This window comes from Xiphophorus couchianus, chromosome 17 (genome assembly GCF_001444195.1).
Source record: "Xiphophorus couchianus chromosome 17, X_couchianus-1.0, whole genome shotgun sequence".
NCBI lineage: Eukaryota > Metazoa > Chordata > Actinopteri > Cyprinodontiformes > Poeciliidae > Xiphophorus > Xiphophorus couchianus.
This window is the reverse complement of record NC_040244.1, coordinates 10,312,681-10,326,469: the sequence shown is the minus strand read 5'-3', so window position 1 is coordinate 10,326,469 and position 13,789 is coordinate 10,312,681. Positions and strand designations below refer to the sequence as shown.

At 40.5% G+C, this 13,789-nt stretch overlaps 1 protein-coding gene across 8 annotated transcripts in view; it reads right to left on the bottom strand.

Annotated features, from left to right (window-relative positions):
* The window catches only part of foxp2 (forkhead box P2), a 117,799-nt gene that overhangs the window by 16,261 nt on the left and 87,749 nt on the right, over nt 1–13,789 (bottom strand). For all 8 annotated transcript variants that reach the window (XM_028043833.1, XM_028043827.1, XM_028043829.1 and 5 more), the window contains 3 exons: nt 12,752–12,856; nt 4,675–4,762; nt 3,071–3,154 (listed from right to left, as the gene is read on the bottom strand). In XM_028043833.1, coding sequence (XP_027899634.1) covers nt 3,071–3,154; nt 4,675–4,762; nt 12,752–12,856 — 277 coding nt within the window. The remainder of the gene's footprint in view (nt 1–3,070; nt 3,155–4,674; nt 4,763–12,751; nt 12,857–13,789) is intronic.

Here is a 13,789-nt window from a genome sequence, read left to right as displayed (position 1 = left end):
TATGTAGTTTTCAAAGTCTTTGAAACCTATCATTTAATCAAAGTGTAAAAGCATCTAAAGTCTATAAAAAGTGCAGGGAGGATGTGCATGGGAGAGAAAACGGACACCCTGAACAAGTGATAGTGGCAGCAGAGTGCTGTGGGATTGAGATCCTCACCTTTCACTTTTATTTGCATCCCAATATACAAAAATGTGGTTGTAATTTGACACAGTTCAATAGTTAAGAAGACATTTGCTAGGCATTAGTACCATTATATTGATTTTGAAACTTTAGTTAAAATATCTCAATGTGTGTTGAAGATAAATAATAAACTAAGGCAATGACAAGTCCTCTTGGTTGTTTTCTCATGCTTAGGTTGCAAAATTCAGTCTGGGATTAGGTTTAGATCTTAATTGAGTAATACAATAGTGTTAAAAGTTTGAAGCTGAAAAAAAAAAAGAAAACTACTTCTCCGTGGCCAGGTCTCACTGACTTTACTAGGCTCATTCCCACCGACAGCAACAATCCTGACTGCTTTGATGTGAGGATTTAGAGAGTTGCCTCCTGGTCAGAATATCCCACAAACCCTGAGGTCATAGAATACTGATGGCAAAAGGATTTGCTGCACATGAAAAGAGGGTATAATTCTATTAAAAGCATCGCTTGATAGCTTGGCAGTTTAAATTTACTGCTGCACCAACGCTTGCATTGGCGGAACTTTAAATCAACAACTTTTTATTACAAAAAGGAGGGTCTTAAAAGCCCTAACTCAAAGTGACTTCCAGTGCAGAAGAAAGTTTAGAAAGTCAAAGTTCTTTCCCATGAGAAGCAAATCCGCGTAGACGGCTAGATGGTCACTGTGGACATAAACACTCTCTTCTGTGAATCTTTGTCTCTTCCGCCGCGCAGTGAGCGAGTGACGATCGCGGTAGCCGTCCGACTTGTCCGCTGCTTCTGTACTTGCTTCCCAAATCTCATATGAGAGGCTCTAACCGACTGGAAAATTCCTCGCTGACCTTTTAGTCCCTGCGCTAATTTAGCTGGAATGGTAATGACGTCGTTACATATTCAAACCAAATTGCCTTAATTGTGAGCCTACGAGTGGAATGCGTCCACATTGAGATCTCTGAATTGAAGGCGACTTGAAAGATGGGAAGCAGTGTGGGAGCCAAAGGCTCTGGGAGATGGAGAGGGGGCAAAGCAAAAAAAAAAATATGAAAAAGCATTCAGGGTCATTTGCTGCTAGTGTTGAAAAATATGATAAAATGTAAAGTTAGAGAGACTCTGGCAATGGAGAGGCGTATTAATAAACTAATTCTGTCATGGGTAAAGAAAGTTCACACTTTGTACCTGGTTTATGCGATGACAGTGCATTGTCAAAGTAGCACAGTGCAAAATAGCACATGTGAAGTGTGGCATGCATTTGTGTTCAGCCCTCCAGAGACGGGACTCTGGAGAAGTTGAACATACGTCTCACAAGATGTCAGAGCTGCAGATCTTTTGGGTGACGTTTACATCTAGAGACTGAAATTTCTGCCCATTGATTTTGGCAAAAATAGGAAGATTAAATTAGAAAATGTTTGTAAGCTACTTTGAAGTGTTGCCACAATTGGATTTAGTTCTGGACTTGGACTAGGTCAGTCTACAACATCAATGTTTGATCGAAATCCAGCCTTTTGTTGCTTCAAACTGGTTTTTGTCTAATCAGAGCACTTTCTACCAGATGACAACTGTATTCCCTATGTGGATGGTGGCAAACTGCTAATGGCTTCATTTGTCAACTTTCAAACTTTGGTTTTCTTTTGTTCACTCTTCTATAAAAGGCAGAGTTGCTATGACAGCTGTGAATACCTGCAGCTCCTCCAAAGTCATCTAGGGCTTCTTGACTGCTTTTCTACTTGATCCTTTGCATTTATGCACCAATAGTAGTGCCTCTCCTACATTCTATCCAATTAAAACAAATTGGAATGTGTTTTAATATCTTTGCAAAGCACAAACATTCATAACATCTATACTATTTCTATTCCAACATCCCCCAATCAAATCTTTATCTTGTCAGACTTTAAAAAGTAGGGAGGTCTTAGAAAAATCTAATGACTTAACTGTTCGTTTAGGAATTCTGTCTGAATTACCCCCAACCATCAAATGCAATTAGCTGCTCTTTCATGTGAGCTTTATGTAATGCAATACTTCATTAGCATCATTCATTCATATTCGGGCACGGATTAGAAGCTGAAAATTCTTTATTGGACGAGCTGGCGCCAAGCTGCTGGAGTTTTAAAGATGATATAAAAAAAGTGCTACACAGACATAGAGTAAAAAAAGGGGACTCGGAATAATAAAAAGGGTTTGATTTCTGGTGGAATTATGGAATAATTATGCTATCTTATGATCGTCTACATTCTATGATGAGAGATGATTGGGAAAATGATTCAATTGAACGTAGGCACTTACTAAGCAGCATTAAAACGCTAACAATGTTTTGATGTCTCATATTTCAAGACTCCTAAAATTGAGGGAGGGGGGGGGGGGGTACAGTGTTTGCCAAAATGTATGATCGGGATATAAAATTCAAATATCGCTTGGATAAGACGCTTTCATAAGCGTTCCATTTAAGGGAAAGGAGAAAAAAAGGCCAGGCTGAAATCACTTTTTCTTTTTCTGTTTTATTCTCCTGTGGTCAATTTTAGCTTCATGTCAACATCCCACAGTCTCCGACACTGAGCTGTTATTTTCTGCTGTTTGTTGTCAAAATGACACATCTTCTCTCCTCTCATTCCACTTCTGAGCGCTTCTTCGGCCACCGAGCCAAACAATCATCGGCAGCCAACAGGTTGTTTTGCCCTATTATAGCTATCACAAAGAAATTACTCCCACCGTTTTAGCCGAGGACTCCGCCGCTCTGCCATCTAATACACTCCCAAACTCTATTGTCCTCTCACAATGCACAAAAAGCGATAAGGAGCACATGTAACTGTGTATTACAAATCCCATTCGCCTCCCTTTCATCTTCTGCCGCCCGCTTAAACTGTTCATTTTCGGCGATCGGAGGCGAGCGTGTTTACGGGAGGCAGAGCAATATGCACTCACTGGTTTGGGAGATGACTTGGGCTCTGAGGGCCGCATGTGCAAGTGGGTCATCATCGCCTGAAGACGCTCACGTTCTTTAGAAAGCTGTTAAGACAGAAGGAGAGGAGAGAGTGCATTAGGGTGGATTAAAGAGGAAAGGAAAGAAGGAGGAAAGGAAGAAAGTAAGGGGAGAACAGAGCCAGGTCAGGCAAAACAAATAGCATTTCATCTTTTTGTCAATATCCGAATTTAGGTCAGCGAAGGCTTTGACAGTAACAAGGTGGTTGGCTCATAAATTAGGTGGTCCTGAGTGTCTGCTCAAAGTCCTGTGGACACTGTTAGGGGGATGGAACGCAGCCAGCAGCTGCCAAGAGGTGAAGGGGTCTCCCAAACAAGGTGCCAGGCGGCCCCGCCTCCCCGGTCCAGTTAGTGGCCCCAGCCGGTGCTCATCATCAATCTAATTCACCTGGAGTGACAGGGACCGGACCTTGTGAAAGGCGGAAAACCTCCCGCCCCTTAATAACACACACGCACGCAGAGCTGGGCCTCATTACAAGTGATGGGTATGGTGGTGAAAAGAAACAGAGATGATGGGGCTACAGAGTGGAGGAGCAAAAGAGTGCAAAAAGAACAAGACCTACAATGTAATCACACTGGGATGGCAACAATATGCAATAAAAACATTTAAAATTGAGTAAAAGTTCTTTAGTTTGATGACTTTCAAGGACTGTGGCAAAGCAGAAAATTGAGTGACCAAAGGGCTCAACATATATTCTTAAAATCTTAGAGATAAATTCAAATTCTGGTGAACTAGAAGAGTCCAGTATGTCTTATTAAAAGCTATAGGAGAGCACTACATAATGCTATTGTTAAAAAGCAGATGTAGCAACAATCGTGCCACTGATGATTCTACAAAATCAACTTCTTGCTTTTCATGGAATAAAACATTTATGTTAAAGGCAATTTTTTTCAACTTTTTGCATAATATTGTACTACTACAATAAAACGAGAATTTATTATACTTTTTTAAAATTATTATTATTAGACATCTTTGCCAAGGGTGCCGAAACATTTGTTCGCCCCTGTCTTTATTTGTTTCTAAAGGCAGAGCGGCGTTCGTCTGCAGTGCTGAGTAATAAAGTCACTCAATCAGCACTCTCATTATCTATCCAACATGACTTCTTAATAAGGTCACGCTCCACCTACTGAAAATAGTTCCCTCCTTTTGAGCTTTCTTCAGGTGCAAAGTGCAGTTAATTAACACAGCAGACTGGGAGAGATGCGCTCGCTATTAATTGGAAAGAAAAAGAAGGAGAAAAAAAAAACGGAAGCAGCAGAGAAAATAAAGCATGGGCTTAATTCAATTAAAACAGCCATAATGGCTTTCGTTGTAAGGCCCGAGGATTCCTTTGTTTAGTGGCTTTGTTGAATTCAGCAGGTCCTGCTTGTCTGGAAGTATTAAGCAAACCACAATGTGGCCTTTTCTCCTACTTGTGTAAGTTTCACAAAATAAAGTTTTGACTGCTGGAGTCATGGCTACACTAATGTAAAAAAAAAAAAATAATAAGGCCATGTGAATTTACGCTATTGAGACATTATTACTAGCTTAAAATGAAGAAACTTACTTGTATTTCAAGTTGCTGTACAACTTGCATTTGGACTCTACACTGGGCTGTGCTTCTGTCATCGAGGGCGTGCTCGTTGTTTAGGTGCCTGAAAGGACAAAAAGACATCCATATTGTGATTTCACACTGATATATTAAAAAAGATTGTACAGATGTTTGAATGTTTACGGTCTATTTGGGTATTGCCCTGTATTCAGCTTTCACCCATCAGCCACTCAACTCTGATCAGCAAGAAAAGTATCCCCACAGCATGTTTCTGCCTCCACCATGTTTCACAGTTATAATATATTCAGGCTGGCATGTACTTTCAGTTTTCCACCACACATTGTTTGCAGTCATCTCATATAGTTTTTGAGATGTTGTTTTGCAACCTAATGTTGCTTTCATAATGCTGTTTGTTGACTAATATTCTCTGACAAACTTCTTTGGCCCTCACAATTACACAAATTAAGTGATCTCTGAAGCGCATTGCATGGGCAGGATTGTAATTATGAGTATCAAAATAAAAGGAGGTTAAAAAATAAACACATCGCACTTTTCCCACATTTTAATTTAAAACAACATGTTTGAAAACCTTTCTTTCCACCTTTCACCACTGAAGGTTTTGGTTGAAACCTGAAAAACGTGAAAATGTTCAAGGAGTTTACAGACTTTTTTAAAGGTTTCCCGTGGTACAGCTGTGAGAACTTGGTTTACCTTGACGAAAAAAATTGTGGTGGATTATAATTACAGTATCAACTTCTGTTTTTATAATTTCCATACAGCGACAATTACCTATAGGATCCCAGTTAGAACCCATTGTTCCTATTTGAAATGAAGTAATTAGCAGTAACATGGATGGTGTGAGGCACCATTTTTAACATGACAATAGGTCTGTGCCAGTTTAGATGATGGTAGTGGTGGTGGTGGTGGCAGCAGGGTTTGGGAGGGGCTTCAGTGACACCCTGACAGCTGCTTTCTTCTAAGAATAAAACGTGCTGGCCCAGCAGAATGGTTTTGTCCCCCTAATTTATTGAAAACAATACACACAATTTAACACGGGCAACATTTGACACACAAAGGCGGCTCTTCAGTTGAAGGTGCATTATCGTGCCACAGACATATTAAACGTATCTGGTGTGTTCGCCTCATTAGAAGGAAAAAAGGCGGCCAGACAGCCATAACAGTCAATGAAGGTTTTTGTCTCGATTGGATTTCATCTGTAGGACACACACACACAAAAAACTCAACCATTAAGATAGACCTCTATTCCAGACACAAGTACGCGGTAGCGCAAATATGTGGTGGAAAAGGGGTTCCTAAAGTGTTGTGATGCTGGGTAATGAGCCTCTATCTAAATGATCATTGGAGACAAACTCACAAAGCAAAGCTTTGAGGAGACATGCTTATGAAATGCCAGAGCTGCCACTTTATCTGCAGTAATTATAGGTTAGCTTGCAGACCCTTCAATGATCATTTACAGCACAGCCTCCAGTGCATTAGAGGGAGTACAAAATCTCTTCCTCTCTGGCATTCGCTTTATCTGAAAACACACGCTTGCTTACATTATCGCGAACACACACACTTCCAGCACATATTCTTCTCTGCCCCCCCCCACCCCACATCCCCGTCCCCCACATCTCTTCTTGTTTATCTGCAAAGCGCAAAAACAAGACAACTCATTGAGCTGCTTTCTCTTGGCCTGTCAATCAGAAGCCGAGCAGAACATTTGTAATCACAATAGTCCTGTACCTTTCAATTAACACTGAACACGCTTAAAAACCGTTTCATCTCGTCCCTGCCTTTGCTTCCCCTAACCATTTCAGGTTTTAATGCTCTGAAATGTTTCATTATAAATCAAGAATGAGGTGGTATTAAAAAAAATACAAGCAGAGGTAGAGAGAAAAGTGCGTGAGGGACAGGACTGGTGGATTTCCACCAGCTCTGTGCCTAATTGCTGTTTCAGAACACGCATGCAAAAAAAAAGGGCGGACGGGGTGGGGGGGGCATTTCATTAATCATTTAATCACGTCCCTCGCAGGATGAGGGAACTAATGTTGCAAATACCCTTTTCATTTCACTGCCCATAATGCTATCTTATGCACTTGATGTATGGTGTGTGTCATGAATTACAGCTGCTTCAAAAGCACAGAGATGGCTGCTCGCCGTCCCTGAAGATACCTCATTACAAAACAAGGAAAAAAAAAAGAAAAGAAAAAAAAAAGATGTGCAAAAATCTTTATCGAGTCTACGTCTCATCCGCAAGCAGCTTCGTTTAGTTAAGTGTGCACGTGTTTGTGTGCGCAAGGCCTCACGGCGGTCCTGCAGACAGTTAGGGCTTCGTACATTCAATTTCACTGCTGGCCAGTTAGCAAGGCGATTACAGGAAGATTACAATGTGCATTTATAAAATATTCAAATGGCAGCATGTTCTGCTGAGCATTAATAATGCCAAACAAAGACAGAAATGAAGGAGAAGGGGGTGGGCAGACACACAGGACAGGAAGAAAAGAACATGACAAAAGAAAATCTAAGGTAGTGAAAAGGGGAAGAAGAAGAAGAAGAAGACCGCCTTAGGTTTCTAACCTGTCTGAACAACAAAAATGATTTTAGTCACCGTCTTTCACCTGATATTATTATTTATTCTTTTTTTTATTAACAATTGTGCCAACTGTGGTGTTCAGCTCCTTTACTCTGATGGCCTTAACCTCACCTTGATAATGGTGATTCTAAACAATTTTAGGATTTTAAACAATGATTTCAAAAGAAAACAAGAAAGAAGGGAAACAAATATTTCTAACAAAGAAAAATAAATTTTAAAAAAATCTGAAAAGTGTGGTGTGCACTTTTAATAGCCCACCTTACTCCAAATATAAAGTGCCTCTTTATTTGCCTTACTAGTAGCCTGATATAAAAAAGTATTATCCTGTAATAAACCATGTATTTGAGATAGTTGCAGCTAAAAATAAATATATATATATATATATATATATATATATATATATATATATATATATATAATAGAAAATAAGTCCCCCCCATCATCAGGCATGAATAATGGAAAACTGGAGAGAAAAGATGGCCAAGGCAAAAACTTCTGAATACATGACACTAAATATTAAAACAAAAAGATGTAAAAATAGACACTGAGGGAGACACAGCTGTTGTTTTTAAATCTCAAAAACGATCCTTTGTTTTGTTAGAACCTGCAGTTTGTCTTAAAGAGAGCAGAACAAAAGATCTTGAAGGATTTTTTTTTCTCCCATGGCTGAAAACATGAATATGTATAGGCCATCAAAGTCCACTAATGGCCCAATAATAAATCTATTCAAGTCAGTATATATGGACTGTACACTTGTGATAATTGTTGGTGTGTATCATCAGGGGCTACAAAGGCCCAGTAGAGAAAGTTGAGCTGTCTGTAAATGACACACTAACACCGATTCAGCAGTACACTTCTAAAAAATAAGTGCTTTAGAACAAAGCATGCTTACACACAGTCTCTTTCATGAACTCTGTCACCATTTGGTGGTGGTGCCCTGCCTTTTAAAGGTCTTGGTAGGGTGGAGCAAAGCTTCACCATGTAGGGGCTGGGAAAACCCACTAAAGCAAATGCCTGCCTCAACAATGTGCATATGTGTACATTATATAAAGACAAAGACATTTGGCTGCTGCCTTGTGGGTTTAATTAGTAGCGGGTTACAAACACCAGCGTTCAGGTTAGCGGCTGAGCTTGCCATTTTAACAGAGCCTGGCTTGCTGCCACTAATAAGGAGAGCAGAACGGTGACAGAACTCTGGCAGAGCTGGTTGGGGGTTGCTACTATTGGTTTGTGCAAAGGTGGAACTTTAGCTTTGAAAACTTATGAAGTAACATTACTGTATATATGAAATGCCTTCAGAAATGTACGAGTGCCTTTCAAAATGCTTCATTTGCCTTGGACCTTTTCACATTTTGTCACAATACAAGAGGTGCACAATGTAAAAACCCAAAATCTCACCAAGTAGTTTTGGGCTAGTGTTTAGTGGAAATATCTTAGTAGATTTGAAAAAAGACAAAACTAGCTTAAAGTAACTTCTCAGCAAGATTTATGAGCTTGTTTTAAGTCAATAATTCCTTACTATTGATTAAAAAGTGCTAGTTCCATCGGCAGAGTATTTCACTTATAACAAGACTTTTTTCCATGTCAAAAGTAAAATTATTTGCCAATGGAAGTGGTAGTTTTTTTAAAATTATAGACTTAATATATCTTGCTGAAAAGGTACTTTTACATTTTACATTTTTTTCAAGCATAATAAGATACTTGCACTAGAAACTAGACCAATAATAACCAAGATCTTGTTTTTGCAGTGCAAATAAGAAAAAAAAAATAATTTGATGACAATATTATTAATGAAAACTGCCGTGAAAATAGAATTTGCGTTAAATCCACATTTTCCTCAATTGTTTCCTTTTATCTGTACATCGGACACTGTGACTTTCAGCATCTTGGAAACAATAATGTGCTGAGTATTGCAGCAGGGAGGCTTCAACCAACACAGTGAGTGTATCAGCAAACAATTATTGCATTTTGCCAAAGCGTCTTTGATATATTAATGTTGTTATTTTAGTGGTAAATACCAACAGGTATAGGGAGGCTTGTCAGATGGCAAGAAAGATGGATGAAGGTAATAGCAGTGAAAGACTTCAGACTGGACTCTAGGTTCACCTTTTACTAGTGTAACAATCTTGGAAAACCATTTATCCCTTGGCTTCAATTCCCACATTATTAAGCTGATCTTTTTAACTACAATTTTGTTTCCTATTATTTTCACCAAAGGCTGCTTGCAAAAAAAAAAAAAAAAAAAAACCTTCCTCCCAACCTCAATGCCTTGTCGTGTCTCAGCCCTCTTTGTCGTGTAACTAACATAAATACGCCCGCAAACCAAAACACCCAGTCACTCAAGAAATATTCCCACAGATATTATTTCATTTTGAACTTCACAGAGCTAATTCAGGGTGCCATGCCACCTTGCGGCTACATTTTCCAGGTGAGAACACTTTAAAGCGCGCCAAGGAGCCACTAAATGCTGATCTTGACAAGTTTCTTCATGCAACAAAACAATAGATGACTAAACGTGTCACTGCTGCTGAGCCGAGCTCCTGCAGAGAGCTACGAGGCGGCAGCTTGACTTGGGTCTCTCCCCAACCCCTTCCCAACAAACGTGGCCCCCTCCTTCCACTGAAGTACCAACATCTAAGCTGTCATCTAAATCTGACATCCGCTTTATGTAACCCCATTTAAACTGCGCCCGTGCGTGCGTGCACGGGCGCATCGGTGTGTGTGTGCAGTCAAATAGCATCTCCTGAAACATGAAAGGACTCCCTCTGACACCTACAATGACTGCTCCAAGGCACGGCACAGAGCAGCCATCTTTGTTCTAATGACGAGCCTGCCTTCTTTGTTGCCGTCTGTTTTCTTGTGCTGGCTGGGTTTTACCGTACAGTTTTGTGTGCGGGACTCAGCCAAGACAGAAATTCCGTAACAGGCGATGTTCTGGAAAATGTTCTTACAAAACTGTCTGCCAACCTGCGCACCTGTTTTTCACTTTGAAATCCAACTGTTTTCTCGCCACCTGTCTTTCTGGCTCCTCTGGTTTGACTTTAAAAGCACGCATCATTTCACAGAAGCTTACCAGCTTACTGTATCCAGCATTTGTGCGCATCTTTTACAGTGGGTCTCCAAGCCTGACTGAAGTGACCAGCTAATCTACCTACCCGCAGCATCCTTAAAGCACACAGACTAGTGGGTGTTTGTGTGTGAACAGAGCATACGTTACCAAAAGAAATAAAGTGATGTCTTCCATTAAGTGAGTGTGCTTAGGTGATTGGATATGATTCCAGAAAACCTGCTAATCCCCTGCAGTCTTGCTGGATCACAGGTGCATCCCTTACCAAAGCTGCAAGGCAAACTGCTTTACCCGGACTACATCATGCGTAGTCCTGCAGTGTGCACTACAATCCGGTGTTTCGTAAGAATGACTTTCATGAATCTAAGTATTCATATACCATTTCATGTTTCATATTTTGTCAATAGGCCCGTTAACTTATTTTAGTTAGATGTGATGTGACAGACTGTGATCATTTGTTTTGAAGTGAAGGAAAGTATGTGGAAACCACCTTTGCAGTTTGTAATAAGTCATTTTGAGGGCAGAATGTGTTCTGGTTACATATGACTGACTACAGACGTCTACATATGACTACAGCTTTTTAGCCCACACACATGACCCTGTGTGGTGGAAAACTAACACTGCAACACAAACATGGTGGTAGCGTCACGATTTCCTTTCACAGGGACAGGAAAGCTATGCAGAGTTAAAAGGAAAGAACAATCCTGCGAGGGGACATGTTAGAAGAAGTGAAACACTTGGAAGTTTGGTGAAGTACAAACCTAAATATACCAGACACAACAAAAAGGAGTAACCAGAGCAGCAATGGAATAGTATAGGGAAACATACTGTATGTGCGCATGTTGTAGTGACCCAAATCTTTTAAGTTCCGATATTTATCCGTAAGAACGTTTTAAATGTACACATTTTATTCCACGCTACAACTACGTCCTGCTTTGTTTTAGTCTACCACATAAAATGACAATGTGGCTGTGACATGAATGCAAAGATTCTCTGTATATTAATTCTGACATGTACGTCTCGCATTTTCCAAAGAATATAAGCAAACACTTCCCTCTGCTGCGGCAGTAACATCTATTCGTGTCCATTATATTGCAAGCCGCTGCTGTCAATTACAACTCTTTTAACTTTGTTATTTGCTTCGACAGCGTGTGAAAACGGAGTCTAATCTGCTGCCTGCAAGTGTCTTTGAAAGACTTGAAAACACTGTTTATTGGAATCATTTCAATCCACAGATACTCCTCATGGCAGTAATTCAGAAGATGCTGTAGCGTTAGCAAAAGCTTGACCCAAATCCTACATTCTAGTTTTCTTTTTCTTTCTTTTTTTTACGTCTCCTAGCTTTCCGCACCTTATTACAGTCAATACTGCAGAGAATTGCATGACTGGGAAAATAAGTGGATACATTGTCCTGATTTGGGGGAGTTTATGAGAATTCACATGGACATTTACAGCCCATGAAAAACACTCACCAGATCGTTATTTCACAGTTAATTACAAATCTAATTAGAATATTCAAATTAAAGCTTTCCCTTTCTTTTCTTCTCTGTGTGAGAGCGGGGAGTCAGGGATACAGGGAGGGAGAGAGGCTCTCGGTGAGTGGCAATGTGATAACCTGTAATCGGCAGCGCTGCAAACACCTTCTTCCTTTGATGTCCCCCCACTAACATCCTGGCAACAAAGCCGGCCAATTACAAATGAGCTAATTAACTAAATTGTTGATGGAGCATGAAGAGTTCATTTGCTCCAGCGCCTGCACCATGACAACAGTGAATGGGGGCCCTTTGTTGTCGAGGTAAGTGTGCGGCCGTGCGAGCTGCCATTAGCTTTTGACGTTTTTTTTTTGTTTTTTTTCCTCACAAACCTATCAGGTCCCTCCACGCTGCGCAGAAAATTTGTTATGGATCAGAGTTGGTTTGAGTCATGCTTTGGAGGAGCAGAACCCTGTCAGCTAGCTGTCTAGAGGTCAGAATGTGTCCTGTAGAAAGACAGGGAGGGTTTAAGAGTAAGGCCACTGAGAGAGTGGGAACCAAAGGGACAGCTTCGATGTGCGTCACTAAAAATAAAACATGGCAACATCAATTTAACTGTTTTATTTTTTTTTTTTTTAAACTTTTGTCACATTACAACCAGAATCTTCATTATGTTACATCGGGACAGATCTGTGATGTCCAAATGTGGGTGCTTCTGACGGTTTTGCACCTGGTATCAATTTGACTCACCAGCACAAACAGAGACAACAAGTATTTGGGTTCATCTGATTTCCAGATTAGACAAAAGCCCAATAAGACACATTAAAGTGTTTTATTGGTCTTTAGGTTGCAATGTGGCAAATTGTTGAAAAGTGGGAGTATTTTCTTGACTACTAATCAAGAGAAATAAGAAGAGATTTGCAACCAGCACCACATTGTCAGAGAAAAAGTTCTTACTTCAAAAACTGTCCAAAGTCCTCACACATGTTTTCACAGCCGGGCCACTTGCACACACCATGACCGTACAGGGGGTGCGTTCCTCCACTTTCTTCATGAAGTGAGCTGGAGGCAGATCAAACAGAAGAGAAAAATGGAGCAATGTATAAGGCATAAGAAGTCAAATTATTCAGCTTTTCAAAGTTTTTGCTTTTTGACCAAGACAGAAAAAATTAGTCATGACAGCAAAAAAACAAAAAAAAACAAACAAAAAAAGGTTAGAAGCAAGTCACATCCTAGATCTTCCGGCATGAACTCATAGACAGTGGTGACTTATGTGTGAAGAACATTCCCTCCCTCCACCCCCCATGGAAATCTAGAATGAGTTGGAGCTGCAGCCAACGCTCCATCTTGTAAATCCATTATCGGGGAGGAGGGGTTCAGGCTTTCGAGTAAACATTAAAAATCCAGACAGCCATATAATTTTCATCAGGAGATTAATACACTGTGTAACTTATGTTCTTTGAGGACAAGGGTGTTCTGGCGTTTTTCAAATGGCACCCAAATAAGTTACGACCCTGCCTAGACAGCACATCCTATTAAAGATGACAGTTTAACCTTTAGGCTTGGCACTGGTGTGTAAGTGTGCTCATGGAAACACGAGGGAGAGTGTGTGAACAGGTTATGCCTGTGCATGTGTGTGGTCGAAAGCCCTGGCAGAACTCACGCTGCGTTTTTGCAAAGGGGCTTCCCCCACATCGATCCATGGCGTGTTAGTAAGCAGCGCTCCTGACAATACTCCTTGTTCGATCATTGCGAGGCACCACAAACCCCCTAGGGACACAAGCAGATGTTTTCCTTTCTTCCTGGCCTTCTCATTTACTTTCTCTCTCTTCTTTTCTGTCTCCTTTTTTTCTTTCTTCCTCCCAGCCTACTTTTAGTGGGACTGCAGAGATAGCATCTACTTTAAACCAATTACACAGCACTTCCACGTCTACTGCAAGTCTCCACCAAGCATCCACACACGCCGACACACGCACACACACATCTCCATCCTTA